This window comes from Arachis ipaensis, chromosome B3 (genome assembly GCF_059453495.1).
Source record: "Arachis ipaensis isolate K30076 ecotype BB chromosome B3, ASM5945349v1, whole genome shotgun sequence".
Lineage (NCBI taxonomy): Eukaryota > Viridiplantae > Streptophyta > Magnoliopsida > Fabales > Fabaceae > Arachis > Arachis ipaensis.
This window is the reverse complement of record NC_142438.1, coordinates 1,587,624-1,604,505: the sequence shown is the minus strand read 5'-3', so window position 1 is coordinate 1,604,505 and position 16,882 is coordinate 1,587,624. Positions and strand designations below refer to the sequence as shown.

Genomic DNA, 16,882 nt, shown 5'->3' with positions numbered 1-16,882 from the left:
GATATCCAACAACAAGAAAAAGGAAAAAAATTGAGAGTTCACCTTTTATTACTTGAAAATTTTTGTGAAACTTTATATTATTGAAGAAAATAGTATTTTGAAAGTTTTTTTTGTAATATGCATTTAGAAAATTAATCTGTTTATTTATTTATTTCGTTTTTCTCCCAAACTTTTTTTTCCAAACAAAATAATGGGTTTGGGAGGTTATTTTCTCAATTCAAATAATCTTTTTTGGTGTTTTTATGTGAGTTCTTGGGTGTTAGAAAAAATATTGCAATAAAGGTAGAAAGAATAAAAAATGTTGTGCAATTTATTTTTGAAGAAGCTATAATAATAGTAGAAGAGCTTGTCATTGTTACCATGAGTCAAATCTTGATACATTGGTCAACAAACAAAAACTTCAAGAATTGATATCTCAATTTTGAACAAAATAGATTGATAAACTTGATAAAAAGTCTTGAATCATTAAAAATTAAGTATGGAGTATTAAGAAATTTTAGCCACATAAATAAATAAGTGGAGAAGCATTGCAAGAGTATAAAAAACTATGAGAATATTAACATGGTATAATAATTTTTAATTTTATCAAAAAAAGATAGTATACATGGATGAAAATAAAAGAACGTAAACCAAGATTGTTATCTGCTATATGATATATAAAGTGAAATGTTTAACTCCTCTTAACTTGGAACTATGACTCTGGAATTAGATATACTATTTGGCAGAAGTGTATGGAATAATGGCTTATATATATAAGGAGAGGATATTGTTTGGTGTTAGCAAAGAAAATATGTCAATGAAGGATGTTAAGAGGAGATAATGCATTTGATGTGAATAACTTCTATTATTATGAGTGTTAATTTCTGCATGAAGATAAGATATGAATATTTGATTTAGTACTTATCATTGAAAGTCTATGAATTTTTTGAAAGATAAAAATCTTGCTATGTTAGTAGCTCAAAGGTAAATATTTAGTGTGTTTAAATTTAAGTGGGGATAAACTCTTTTTTATGTTTTAGTTGTTTTTTTTTTTTTGTGTTTTTGTAATTTTTTAAGTCTTGCTTTGATGTTGATGTAAGATGTTTTGTGTTTGACTTTGACTTGATTAGTTTTGATTGATTATTTATTTTTGATGATAATACTAAAAAAATTTTAATTAATTAAAGATCAGTTTCTTTTACGTTTCTTCTGTTTTTTAGTTGAAATTGTAACTTAATAGTAAAAAAAAAAATAATGAGATAAGACTAAGCCTAATCCACAACACCAACAAACGAACCTTACATATATAAGAGTAGGTGAGTTCTATGGTGTTTTTTATTATGGTGCTTAAATTATCTAATTTACTTTTAAAGATAAAAAATAAAATATTTAAAATAAAAAATAAAATATTTAAAATTTATTAAATATTATCTATTTGCTTTTTTTAATAAATTAGACATCATTTTAAAGGCATCATACCATTCACTATAAGAGAAATAGCATTATTGGAAGATACAAAATTCAAACTCTCTTCGCTTAATTGAATTAAACACAATAAAGAATAAACTACCTCTCTTTTTTTTTTTTTGGTCGTTGAAAAGGATCATGGGGATCTTTGTTCTTTCTAACACGGTTTGCAGATTTTATAAAAATTTTAAAATATACTTTTAAAACACATTGACAAAACTTAAATTTTATTAAAACCCCTTAAGATAACATTTTTTACATTCCCGATCTCAACCCTGTCTTCCAAGTGTGGGAAGATCAAGGAGACCAAGGCCCACTTCCAAAGAAAATTAAATTTAAGAGAGGGCCAACAATGGGATTAAATTAAAGGATTTATCTATGGTATTCTAGAAGTATATATTAAATTTATAAATTAAAAAAAATATTATTAAAAATATAAAAATTTAAATTTTAATATATTTATTAAATAAAAGTATTTAAAAATTTTTATTAATAATAATCTAAGTAGATATCCTTAAAATACATATTAGCTAAATTCTAAATTAAATTAAGAAAGACAGTAAGTCTAACGAAACAGTAAAACTTAGGGTGTGGTTGGCAAATGCATTAGAGAAGAGAAAAATGCGTTTGAATTTCTTAAATACTTTATTTATATGTTTGGCAATTTTTTTATCATCTAAATACAGAAGTGATTCTATTCTTCAACTCACCTTTATCAAAAGCTACAAATTCTTACTCTTGTGTTCACTTTTTCATATTGGAGTGAAAAAAATTTTTATATACCAATTGTGTTTTTCATTATTCATATATTTATTACTGATTTTATGATTTTTTTTTTCAATACTCTTCCATGCATATTATTTTTTGTTTATATAAATTTTTTAATTGTTATTGTTTTTTTTTTGTATGAAATATTTTTTTTGTTTTATATTATGATTTTATTAATTCTATTAGAGTAAAAAATACTGAGAATATTAAAAAAATATTAAAATTTATTTAAATATTTAAAATAAAATTATAAAATAATATAAAATAATTATTTAAATTTATGTCTTTTTTATAATTTTTTATCTAAAAATAATTTTAAATAATGTAATTCAAACAATAATATTTAATTTACTATAAACTATTTTAAATAAAAATTATCAAACATAAATTATATTAATATCAACTCACTTTTAATTAAAATTAATTTGACAAATTTAATTTTATACAAATTTTCATTTACAAACATAATTCAAACACACATTTATGGGGAGTTGGATTTAAATTAATGATCAGATTCGCAAGTTAATTATCTGAGCATATGGAACACGATCTAATATTCAATAAATTTAGCCGACAAACTAATTTTTAAACCAAGTTTAATTAAGTAAAGTTTGTTAAATGTAATTTTTTTTTTTCACACTACTTCTTCTTCTATGTAGTTTTTTTTAACAAAGTTGTTGACAATATTGTTGTTTTGTCTCCTTCTTCTTCTCTTATTTTTATTATAATTCATTCACATTCTTATTTTTATTATAAATAACACACCACATAAAAAAAAGTACAAGGACCTCCATGCTCCATGATCTTTTTCCATGCCAGCCCCATTAAACATTAATAATTAAACTCATTTTTATTTTTTGGTCAGTGGTAGTTAATTAATTTGATTCATCATTTGAGGCAATTTATTATGAAAGGTCCACCCTATGTGTCACTTTCATTTTAATGAATCCAACATGTCTGTCTATAGGTGTCGCCTAAAAAACGTAGCCACTAGAGACGTGGCTTTATATATATATTATAACCCAATCATTATCATTTACGTTTTTCATGAGAAAAAAAATAGTAAAATAAAATATTCAACGTTTTTCTTTTGCTATATAAAAAAATGTGCCAATATTTGAGCACAGGGTCAAAAGATGAAAAAGAGATTGTTAAGTTTACATTTTATTGTGATCCCACATACACTTTTTAATTTAGACATTGGAGGGGGAAGGTATAGAACGTAAATATGAAATGTACAGGTGTTTTACGTAATTATGGTGTTAGGAACAAAAATTGGATCGTCCGATTTTTTAGTACACAAATCGGATTCTTCAATTACCTTCATCAAAATTTAAATTTCCTCTTCTACACTAATCGGATTGTCCGATTAGTAAGTTTTTTTTTTTTTTTTACAAAAAAATCAAATGATCCGATTTCTTCATCCTGTTTTAGAAAAAATTGTTCCCACGTCCATGTCTAACACTCACATTTTCCACAATAATACACAACACACACATGTTTCTCATATTCAAAAAAATGATCCAACCAACTCAAGTAGATTATTACAAGCTTTTTAAAAAAATAAATTAATTAAATTTTATATTTATACTTATACATTTTTTAAATTGTTAATATATTTATATTATATTATTTATCTCATTATCACTGTAAATAAAATAATTATATATTATTTATTTATTTATTTATTTATTTACAGTATGTACTATATATATAAAAAATAAATAATACAGTACAAAAGTATATATAATTTTAAAAAATATATAAGTATAAATATAAATTTTAATTTATTATTTAAAGAAAAGTCCTGTAGATTACACCTAACCTCTTTCTTAAATTTATACAAACACTATATATATGCTTATTATTATATATAAAAGATGTGTTGCCTTGCTTATAATATGTACAAATTAAACAGTATAAGCCATAGACGGCACGGGCTCTTTACACTAGTAATGCCATGTGATTGTGAAGTTCCAAATATATCTATTTTAAAATATCAATTCCCAAGCACAACAACTATGAAAACAAGGAAATGATGATATTAAAAAAAGAAAAAAAAAGGGTCATGTATGTACACGCCAAGTGGCTAATTTTTTTTATGAAAGTAAAATTTGTGATATACTTTAACATTGTATTTTTTTTGTTGTTTTTTAAGATTGTGGAAAGTACACAAATTTTTAGGTCTGATTTCTGTACTTAAAATTTTTTAATTTTTTTTAACATAAATCGGACGGTCCGATTTATGTATCTCTACAAATCAGACGGTCCGATTTGTGTATCTCTAAAAATCAGACGGTTCGATTTCTGTACCTCTAATAAATCGGACGGTCCGATTTCTATTTCTCTAGTTAAATGATTCCACATTTGAGTATAACATCCCAACAATCTACATTTAAAAAAAACATCACTACCATTCCAATATTAAAAATAAAAAGTTCTCGTGTTAGTAGGGAAATTTTTTTCTTTTAACTAATAGTAAGTCTAATAAAGTAAAAATGAGTGTAGATTAAATGAAGTGAAAAATTTAAAGAAAAAAAATAGTAGTTCATTATTAGCTTAAAATATTAGTTCATAATTTTTTTTCCTTGCTCGAATTCGTAAAAATTCTTAGAAAATTGATCGAGCATGGCTTGATTTCGTACGTAACCAAATCAAGTTAAAGATACACAAAGTCATAAGTCATTAAAATAAAAAAAGGTTAACGAATTAATATGGTAATAATATGTGTTTTTAGGACACATGATAAATTTATTATTAATAAATAATTTTTAATATTTTTAATAAAAAAATTTTAATTTATAAAATTAATGTGTTATTAAAATACAAAATAAATAAATTTTAATATTTTCTATCAATAATATTAATTGATATTTTAAATTTATATTTTATTTTTATATTATTAAAATTATTTAAAATTAAGAATTTATGTTTTAAAATAATTCAACTTTGTGCGATAAATTAAGATGCATAGTTTTATTAGAAATAACATGGGATATATGCGGATACGCAAATTTTAATTTTTTATAAGATATATGAGGATATAACTTATATATAAATATAGAGTATTTTTTATATCAATTATAATAATATTTTAATATTTTTTAATTATATAAAATAAATTTTTAATTGATAATAAATAATAATATATATTATTTTTAATTTTATTTTAAAAATATAAATTAAAAATAAAATTAGATACGATTAATATATAATATTATTGAAATATGTTTAAAGGTATATGAAAAAATATATGTATCAAATAAATATTAAATAAATATTATATCTAAAATATGGTGAATTATATGGTAAAGATGTAAGTTTATAGATTTTTTTTTGTATGAAATGAAAGAGAAATTAAAAAAAGTTAGGATCTATATTTTGAATAATAATAAAATAATAAAAAATAATTATAAAAAAATTATATTTTCTCTATACAACTTTAATCTATATAATAGAGTGTCTTCTAAAATATTCTTAATATACAAACACATTAATTCAAGGAAGCATCCTGCTGCATAAGTTGTTAGGTTTCGTATGGAATAAAGCAAGGTATATACGCATCGAAAAGTGCGAAAACTTATATCAGTGCCCCACCTCTGTGATCATACTGGAAAACGATTATTAGTCTATTAATTACACGACATAGACATAAGTGATCTGCATAGCGTCACAGTCATTAAATTCATATCTTACGCCCATACCAAACTGCGTACTGAATACTCTAGGGTAAGTTTGTGTTTATGTGCATTTAATCGAGAATGGAGTGGGTAACATAATTGGAGCTTCACACAAAACAACGATCACTGCTAGGCAAGACAGGGAAAGAAATTAAGAATAATTATGTGTGGGCCACATTTTTTTTTTTGTTTTATTATAATTAATTATGTGACACTACCCTAGCTAGGAAATATTATTTTATTTTTTCTGCTTCCTAAGCCGTACACGTTCTTTTTCTTCCATTCCATTTTATTTTATTTTATTTATTATGGCCTTTATGTATCATTGTATCAGAACAAACTATACAAAGTTGAACTACATTATTTGCTTTACCCATAATATCCTCAAATTAAATATAAGGCATGGAAATAGACCATTTATTCTTTAATATGCTTGCAAGTGTCATAAATACAGATCCATCTCAATTTATTTAATCTAAAACATCTATCAACTCTAGCAGACAACTATCAATGAGATGACAACCTGGCAAAATCAAATAAGAAAAAAGAAAAGGTCACTTTTTTACATCTTTATTTGGAAAAGAAAAAGTTCCCTAGCACAAGTCAAATAGAAGAAGGAAGAGGGAGAGGCACATATACTATAACAATTAATTTCAACCACAAATATAATATGAAATGCATTAATAATAAACTTTATTTTGTTAAATTTGAATATCGAATATTTGTTTCCGTTGGAAATACAAAAGTGCATGAAAATAATAACATAACTCAATTCTAGAAAACTGAATTTTATCACACTAGCTAGTGAATCAATAGGTAGATTAAATTATTTTGAAAGAGCTAGCTATCTCTTAATTTTCAAATATCTTCCCAAAAGTACTTGATGAAATCTTTCATGTGTTCCACCTGAAAATGCATGTACACCACCACAGCATATCCATTATCACCATCTTCATCTGGCATTAGAGCAATAACAGCTCTATCATAAGGGCACACACCACCAGGACCAAAATAAAACGGTTTCCCCAACCCAAAATCAGCTTCATAAAACGGCATACTCATCCAACTTCCAAGTATAATATTAGGATTCCCAAAGAAAGGCACATCAGCTCTATACTCACCTTTCTCCAAGTACGGTGTCCTAATCAGATCCCAACGGTTTTCAAACCCTGCCACGTAATCCATTTGTGATTTAACAAACTCGTGATTCGACACTTTCTTAACGGCTTCTCTTATTTTCTGCGCCGCGTAACTAATCGGTTGAGTGGTGATTTCTTTGAGGTAGCAAGTTGGCGTAACCGTCGGACCCAACGCGTTTCCGAAGTAGTTTTGAGGAAGTGGCGGATTCATTCTGTTTCGTATATCGACGTTGAATTTAACCACCGTTGGTTGATTCTCTTTAAGATTACGAGCTTTGCAAGCGCATCTCCATATATGCGCGCTGATAACTTCGAATCTGCTGTACGGTCTCTGAGATTCGTTATGAGGACCGTTACCGTTACCGTTTCCGTTTGCGGTTACGATTGCATTCTTTTTGAGCTTCTGGACGTGTTCTGATGTGAGTTTTAACAACGCGAAGGTCGTCTTCTTCTTTTGCTCTTCGATATTGTCGGTTCTTCCGAGGATGAGCGGGAGAGGCTTGAACTCCCGGTGGTCGAACCGGGGTGGAGTTAATAGCTCAGTTGATTTGAGCGCCGTTCGGTCGAGAAACGGAAGCTCACTTGGATCTAACTTGGCTCCTCGAGTGAGCTTCGCCCATGAGTTGATGAAGCGAATGGCGGCCAGGCCGTCGCCTAACGGATGAGACCAGAGGATTCCGACTGCGAAACCGCCATTGCCGCCGTGGAACTTCGTCACCTGTGCCAAGAACAAAGGAAGCTCGTTCATTTGACGAGAGTAATCAACGGCTGGGATGAGTTCTTTGATGCCGGGTTCGTTTGGTGTGAAGTCTCCGTATTCCGCCATTGATTTCGTGGATTCGGCCTCGAGAAGCAAGGCTCCCTTTGCGTTGCAATCGAGTTCCAAACGACCGCCGGCCGTCCAGTTGAGCCTCCCGGCCAACGGATAGTAATGAACGAGAATCTCGCTGAGAGAATCTCGCATTCTCTCAACGAGGACAGTGTTGTTGTTCTGTTTTGACTTGTAAACGTAGATTGAAGGTGTATGACTCCATCGCCAGAGTTGGTCGTTGTCTGATAGCCATAGAAGACCCTTTGGAGTTTCTTCTTTTGGGATCACTGTATGAGTACCTAAGATTGTTACCATGGTTTCAGTCTCTCTGTGCCTAAAACCTTGGTTGATTGCTATATCACACTATGATAGCCCTGAATATATACACACAATATTTTTAAGAGAACAACTAGGGAACCAAAAGCATATCAGCCAAAAACCAGCCAAAATGTGTCTGGGCTCTATAAAAATTAGGTTTTGGTTTGTGATCCGTAATCCTAGGAGCAGTTTTCAAACATATTATTCAAAAAGTGATTATAATTAAACGGTTTTATTTACTTTTTGGCTGATCACCTTTTGGTTCCATATACTTTTCCTATTTTTAATATATACATCATAATATGATGTATATTTTTATATAAAAAATATTTTATTATTACTTTTTTATTCATGATTAATTTTTAATATAATTTATATATTTAGGAAAAAGAGAAAATTATTCAACTTTTTTTATCCGGCGAGAACAACAAAATAAATGAATATGGAGATAATAATAAAAAATTATTTAATCTTTTAATATATTTAAATAAATTATTTAATATTTTATGTATTGTCATGCATGGTGTGTTACTTTGATATATGTCCACGTGATAGTCACCTTTTTCATTAAAAAATATAAACATTCTCACTTTCTTTTCATTATTAACCTACCTACCCCAGTTGTAACCATGTGCAATTGTGCCTTTGAGTCAATGACTAAAACGCCCCCTTAAAATAAGGGTTTCTGCCATGCAGTATATAAATATGTAATGATGCCCCTCAGATCTCTGAAAGAGAAATAATATTTATACCCCTTTTTTTTTGCGTATACTATTTATATATTATTTTCATATTTTGTGATAATAAAAAAATATTTTTTTATTTTTTATTAATTACATTCAATGTAAAAAGTAAAAAGTTAAAAAAAAAATTTATATGCCATGATGTTTATATGTTGTGTGGCGGTGATAATTTTAATATTTTTAAATTTTAAAAATAAAAAAAAATTGTTATTCAAATATAAAAAAATATAATTTTAATTTTAATAATATTTATATAATTATTTTAGCTATTATTATCATAGATACTATAGATTTCACTTATATGACACATTCCTCTAGAAGAACTAGAATTTTAAACATATTATTATAAATGGTCGCTTTTGTTAATTAAGTTTTTTAATGACGTTCCTTATTTCCTTGATAGCAATTTTTTCATAATTTAATATTGAACGTGTAACACATTGTATGTTGACTAGGAAATTTCCTCTTTGATTTTGGTGGCTTTCACAAGATGATACACTTAATCATATATAAGACAATATAATGTACGAGAAATAATCAAAATCAATTTATTACAATGTCGTCTTCTTCTGTTTTCCATAATCAATGGCCTAACCAAGGAATCATACTGATAGTGATGGAAACTTAGAATATATTCTGCAGCGTGGATTCGTTAGCTAGTGGGTTCTAGCGAGATCCATCCCCTTTCTCTCATTTTTGGATTTTATAGTCCTTTTTTTTTTCTGATAATTCATAATTTGTTAGGTTCTCGATCTCTAGAGAAAAAGTTCAATTCGCACATAATGCAAAAAGCAACAAATAATACAGTTAAATTACAGTTTATACACCTCATCTAAACACTAATTCAAAACAATTGATAGTGTATCTAGATTATTATTTTATTCTAAACAATCAAGTAAAGTTTTTGCACTACTTGTAAAATAGGAATACCATTCTGAAATAAAATAAAAAAGTTTTCCGAAACAATTAAAACTTTTGTTTTTGGACGGGCAATTAAAACTTAAAAGCGCATTATCTATAAATATCCAACCTCGTTTTTGGATGGAATAAAAACCAGCCCAAGAAAAGCCCATTTATGAAAAGTTGGATAGAATCGGAATCAGCCCAATAAGATCCCATTGTCAATTTGTCATGAAAGATCAATATTTTACTTGACCCTTTGGACTATTCTAGCTTTGTTGTGTAATTTTGGACTCTCGTAATATTTTGTGTCCCAAAACAGAAGAATTTTTGAGACTTTGACCTAACATAACAGAACAAGAAATAAAACACTGAAAACAAGGTATAAATGATAGAAATATAAAATTTAATATTTTTATATTTTATTTAATAATAAAATAGAATAAATTATAAAAATTTAATTTATTATTAATTTTTTTTATTTAAAAGTTTAAAAAAATATAATACTAAAAAATATAATTACAAAAAATATAATTATAAAAATATAACATTCAATATTTTTTTATCAACTAACACAAAATTTCTAATTCAAATTCACAACAATGGATACCTTAACACTAAAAAATAAATAAAAAATATTTTATTCACTGCATGTTTAGGGGACTTCACGAGGAAGCTTTGCTCCTTCTTTTACCGATTTTGAGCCAACGATGAGCAGGTTTCGATAGTCTCCAATTTGCGTCACCACAAAATCCCTCATCAGGACTAGCGAATCCCAGTGTATGGGACTTTCAGTTCGAACGAGATGAAGAAGATGAAGTAACAAAGTGATCTCTTTAAATATGGGTTTTTTTTTTGTGACAAATATGGGGGTTTTAATTAACTTTTGGTAACTCCTTCCTACTTGAAACGGCGTTGTTTTCTTATTTTAACGCTAAAACTTAATACGACGTCGTTTTTCATTGTCTAGCGTGGCAAAAATTTGTCACATTACTGCTGCTGGAAAGGAGTTTGGACGGAAAAAGGAAAAAGGATCAACTAAGTGTATTTTTTTCAATGTCAAGAATATAAATAATGCAATTGAAAAATCAAAGATTAAATTAATGTATTTTTTAAATTTCAAACACTACTTTAAGGTTTAACTCAGTTGAAATGGAAAAGTAATTATCGAAATTAAGGTGACAATATTACGGATAAAATTGGGTCTAATAGAAAATAATGAAAATTGTGTTTAGACAAAAATATAGTATTATTTGAATTTAAAATATTTATTTAAATAATTTAATCCGGATAAGCATGCTTGAATTCTTTGTGCATTATTATTATAAGGCTACATCTATGATAATTATATTTTATTTTAGGTGACTAAAAATAGTTAAATTTTGACCGATGAATAGACAGACAACACATGACATTACTTAAAGTTGTGACTAAGTGTGAATTATAATGATTAGACAGAAGATTTTATGTCTTAGTAGGGAAGAGAAGAGTAATTTCACTTTCCTTTGTTTTATTAAACAATTTTTTCGACATTGTCATCAAAATTGATTACAAAACAAGTAAATACATAATCCAACAAACAAGAGCTATTTTTTTTTTTGTTGAGTAAAGATTTAAAAAAAAACTACAGATATTTTGATTAAAACACTGTCTCTTTCGACCACACAACATACTAGAGATTTCGATTAAAGCACCATATATCTCCTGCTCCTTTCAAGGGATGTAAAAGCAAGTTTGGCTTTCTGAATCTCTGCCTTTATCAATAATAATTCCAACAGACAAGTAGTCAAACTAATATAAAAAATATTATTTATATATTAAAATTAATTATTAATATATATATATATATATATAATTTAATTTATTTTTAATATATATTTATATTTTAATATATATTTTATATTAGTAACCGATTCATTTTAGTATATACATAACGTAATCGAAAAATATCTATTATTGAAATCCAGTCATATACACCTGCCATTTTAGACTCGTAATACGAAAATAACTTATGAAGACTAAAGCATCGGGGTTATCATACTTAGTATACATTATTAAAAATTTTATGATACATTCCAAATTTAAAATCAATTTTTATACCTTTTTAAGAAAACCAACTATAATTATTTAGTTGTGGCGAGACTGCATAATCAAAATGTGATAAATTACTACTCGATGACAATTTTCTAAAGTGCTTTGAGAAAATACTTTAGGATTTTGAATTTATTAAATAAAATTTTATGCAAAATTATTTTGTATTGATTTTAAAAAAATTTTATCATTAGAATTGATATTGGTTAAAATTATAATTTTTTATCAATAAATTCATAAAATTATTTATTATAATTTAGCTATACTTTTTAAGTGCAGGTAAAATTATTCATAAACACCATAAACGCCGTAATTATATAAAGACATCTAGAAATTACACATGTTTATGTGTACATTTATTAAAATTAGTTATTAAAATTAGTTATTAATATAAAATATATATTAAAAATAAATAAACAATATATATTTATATACAAATATATAATGTACTAATTTTGGAATATAAATAATATTTTTATTATGTATATATATTACCTCGTTGCACCATAATACTTGCCACATGAAGTTGAGAAATAATGGAACTTGTCTCAGTTCTAAAGCAATTGTCAAATGAGGAAAACTCAACTCTTTACGTATCAATATTATTTGGCATCGTTATCATCACTATCTTCTTGTTTCTTAATTTCACAAGGAAAAAAAACAATCAAAACCTTCCTCCATGCCCACCAAAGCTACCTTTCATTGGAAATCTTCATCAACTAGGAACACTTCCACACCGTTCCTTCCATGAGCTCTCCAAAAAGCATGGCCCTCTAATGTTGTTGGAGTTGGGACAAGTCCCAACTCTAGTGGTTTCGTCTGCAGACGTGGCCAAAGAAATCATCAAGAATCATGATGTTGTTTTCTCCGATAGGCCCCAAACTACGGCTGCAAATATTTTTACCTATGGATGTAAGGATGTGGGTTTTGCACCGTATGGTGAAGAGTGGAGACAAAAAAGAAAAATTTGTGTTCTTGAACTTTTAAGCGTCAAAAGAGTTTGTTCTTTTTGCTTTGTTCGTGAACAAGAGGTTGCCGAACTGGTTAGTAGACAAATAATTATATTTTTAACATATTTCCTCGTGTAAAATTATTTTTTTAGCATAAAATGTAATTTATGTTTAGATTAATAAAGATCATTTTAAATTTTTATACACATATTCATGTTAGTCATCATTAGTAGAATTTTTTATTTTGCAAATTAATAAATTCAACTATAATTAACATATTTCTGTCACCAGTGATTATATTTATATATTTATATACCTCTAAAAGGTTGTTTTTAGTGAATTTTCGTTGTTTGAATAATTAAAATAAAAATTATATTTTATATGTATATATTTATTTTTAGAAAAAAAAATGAAAACTAGCAATTTTGATTTATATTGGTCAATATTTTCCAGTAGTCCAATACTTTTAATCCGACAGCCTAATACTATACTTTAAGTCAATATTTTTAAATATTATTAATTAATTACTGATAAAAAATAATAAATTATGTTAATTTTATTATATTATTTTTAAATATATATATATTACCATAGTTAGCTTGTATCCAACATTTTTATGTATATTATTTGACCGTATTTAATTTAATACATTTACATGTTTCGATACAACATATTAGGTGGGTGGAATACGTGAATCATATGTAAGAAACAAGGGATCTTGTGTGAATCTAAGTGAGTTGCTAATTTCAACATCAAACAACATAGTATCAAGATGTATTCTTGGACAAAAGTATAATCCTCCAAAAGATTGTAACGACAAAAATTTCGGAGAGCTTGGAAGAAAATTGATGAGACAATTTTCGTGTTTCAGTGTGAAAGATTTCTTCCCTTCATTTGGTTGGATTGATTCTGTTAGAGGTTTGATATCAGAAATGAATGCTACTTCTATAGCATTTGATTCTTTCTTAGAAGATGTAATTGAAGAACACATCATCAGGAGAAGGAATAAAGAGAAGAAGAAAGGTGATGATCATTTTGAGAAGAAAGACTTTGTTGATATACTTCTTGAACTTCAAGAGAATAATATGCTTCAGTTTGAGGACTCTCAAGATAACTTGAAAGCAATCTTAGTGGTATCTCTTTCTCTCTCTCCCCCATTTATTTTTATAATTTTATTATTACATGAGCTTTACTACTAGGGAAAGTCTCGAGGGCTAGCAATTTTTTAAAAAATTGGTCAGTACTTAACCATCAAAAGAAAATTGAATGATTTTCCACCATTGGATTTAATCTCCCACCATTAAAAACACTATTGATAACTAATTGATAGTTACAAAACACAAAAATTATTGACCCCTAGCACTCCTCTTACTACTACATGAGTTTTATCGTAGTAATTCTAGAACTAATATGTACAACAAACTTTAATTTCTAAAAGAATATATTTATTAGAAAAAAGATTAATGCAGGTTTTTCTTATTATTTTGATAGTTTATAATAGAGTAAAGTAATAAATAAACCTTTGAGAATTTATATTTTGAATATATTAGTCTGTAAAAAAAATAAGGTTAAAGTATATTTATTATCCCTGAAGTTTGACAAAAGTTTTAAAAATACTCCTAAGTTTTATTTTGTTTCAATTTTGTCCCAAAAATTTTTTATTTGCATTAAATATACCCTTAACAGCTAAATTTTCAAAAATATTAAGTCCAATCTAACAATAATGCATAAAAATTATGCTTGATTTGCTTGTGTTGAGGGTTGTTCTTATGAAATTGTTATTGAATTGGTATTAAATTTTTTGAAAAATTAGCCGTCAGGGGTATATTTGATGCAAATCGAAAATTTTTGGGACAAAATTGAAACAAAATAAAATTTAGGAATATTTTTAAAACTTTTGTCAAACTTTAAGAGCAAAAAATATACTTTACCCAAAAAATAAGTATCAATAAAGTCCTTTAAAATAATAAATGTAGGCATAATATCCTTAAATTATCTCCTATAATTAGAGTGAAAAGTTATAATTTAAACTAACTTATCTACATTTATTATCTTAAAAAATTTTATTAATATTTTTTTTTAAAGACTAATCTATTCAAAATAAAAATTCTCAAGAATTTATTTTTCATTTTATTTGTTATAATAACTCGTTGTATTGCACTATTTTTATGCTAGCTGTGTATAATTCAATTTGAGAGTGCTAGAGGCAGCACTTTTGTTAAATTCTGGCCAACACTTAAAGAAAATTGAATGATTCTACATCATTAGATGCAATCTCACACCATTAAAAACATTATTGATAGCTAATTGATAGCTAAAAATCACAAAATCTACTGCCCCTAGACTTTCTCATTCAAATTTATGTTCAATCAATTTTTAATAGTACGATAGTGACCTACCATAATAATAACATGTGACAGAATTTTTTTTATTAATATCAGTAATTTTTTTAAATTTAATTTTTATTCTAAATTCTAAACTTTCTAAAAGATAAGAGTTAAAAAAGTTATTTTATTATTATAATACAAATTTAATTAATACTAACTAATTAAAAATTAATTATTTTATTGATGATTATACAAATTAAAAGTTTTTCTAATAATTTCAGGACATGTTTGTTGGAGGAAGTGATACTACCTCAACAACTCTAGAATGGACTTTTGCTGAGCTCCTCAAGAATCCAAAAGCCATGAAGAAAGCTCAAGAAGAGGTAAGGAGAATTGTGGGGAGAAAATCAAAAGTGGAAGAAAATGATGTGAATCAAATGAACTATTTGAATTGTGTGATCAAAGAAACTCTAAGATTGCATCCTCCAGTTCCTCTCTTAGTTCCTAGGCAAACAACTTCAAGTGTGAAAGTACAAAGTTTCAATATTCCTCCAAAAACTAGAGTGTTTATAAATGCTTGGGCGATTCAAAGAGACCCAAAATTGTGGGAGGAGGCTGAAGAGTTCATTCCTGAGAGATTTGAAAACAACCAAGTTGATATAAAAGGGTTGGATTTTCAATTAATACCATTTGGTGTTGGGAGAAGAGGTTGTCCTGGAATTTCATTTGGGCTTGTTTCTACCGGATATGTTCTTGCTAATCTTCTATATTGGTTTGATTGGAAGCTGCATGGTGAAGATGAAGGTGACATAGACATGGATGAAATGTGTGGACTCACTGTTAGTAAGAAAGTCTCACTCCATCTTCAACCCATACCATACTCTCTTAGTTCTTAGACTTAATGTGTTGTAACGATAAGAGGCGTAAAATATCGTTTTTGTCCCTAATATTTGGGGTAAGTTTTATTTGTGTCCTTAATGTCTAAATCGTTCTATTTGTATCCCTAACGTTTGTAAGAGTGATTCAGTGTTATTTTGCTATCAATTACACATCATGAGGTTTAGTTGGAGTTCTAAAAATCTCTTCTTGAAGTTAGAATACAAATGTGTAGGTCAAAACCGATGATCCACTTCAAATAATAACTCATTAAAAGTTGAATCTAATTCCTGCAACATTTACATAATTTACTTTTTAAGGGACATAATTGAACCTGAACATAAATTTTGGGTACAATATTAAAATCGAACACATTCAAGTGAGACTTAATTGAAAATGAATACATCCAAGTAAGAATAATTGAAAAATACAATCTAATTTATTAGTATACTTGACGGCAGGATAACAATGAATTATTTTTATAAACGTTATATAAGGATACAAATAAGACGATTTAAACGTTAGGGATATAAATAGAACTTATCCCAAACATTGAAGACAAAAACAATACTTAAGAGTAGATACTTAAAAAAAATATTTTTAGTGACAATATCTATTACTTTTAGCGACAATAAAAATAATCGTTAATATATTATTTATTGACAACTATATATTGTTTGCCTTATTTTTTATTGTTAAAAATATTGTTTGTCTTATAATTTGTTATTATGATAACATATAATAATAAAATCAAATATATATGAATACCACAAAATAATAAATTAATTAAAAGAAACAGTGACCATATATATATGTTATTATAATGTCATTAC

The 16,882-nt window shown here is 26.9% G+C and overlaps 2 protein-coding genes across 2 annotated transcripts; one reads left to right on the top strand and one right to left on the bottom strand.

Moving 5' to 3' along the window:
* Positions 1-6,545: 6,545 nt before the first annotated feature.
* LOC107629379 (spermidine hydroxycinnamoyl transferase) lies at positions 6,546-8,266 on the bottom strand. The gene has a single exon (XM_016332159.3). It carries the CDS (start codon positions 8,157-8,159, stop codon positions 6,753-6,755), a length of 1,407 nt encoding a protein of 468 aa, XP_016187645.1. The 5' UTR covers positions 8,160-8,266; the 3' UTR covers positions 6,546-6,752.
* Positions 8,267-12,389: 4,123 nt separating this feature from the next.
* LOC107634138 (cytochrome P450 71A1-like) lies at positions 12,390-16,252 on the top strand. Its single transcript, XM_016337715.3, has 3 exons — positions 12,390-12,939; positions 13,524-13,979; positions 15,455-16,252. Exons 1-3 carry the CDS (start codon positions 12,433-12,435, stop codon positions 16,067-16,069), a joined length of 1,578 nt encoding a protein of 525 aa, XP_016193201.1. The 5' UTR covers positions 12,390-12,432; the 3' UTR covers positions 16,070-16,252.
* The last annotated feature ends 630 nt before the right edge of the window (positions 16,253-16,882 follow it).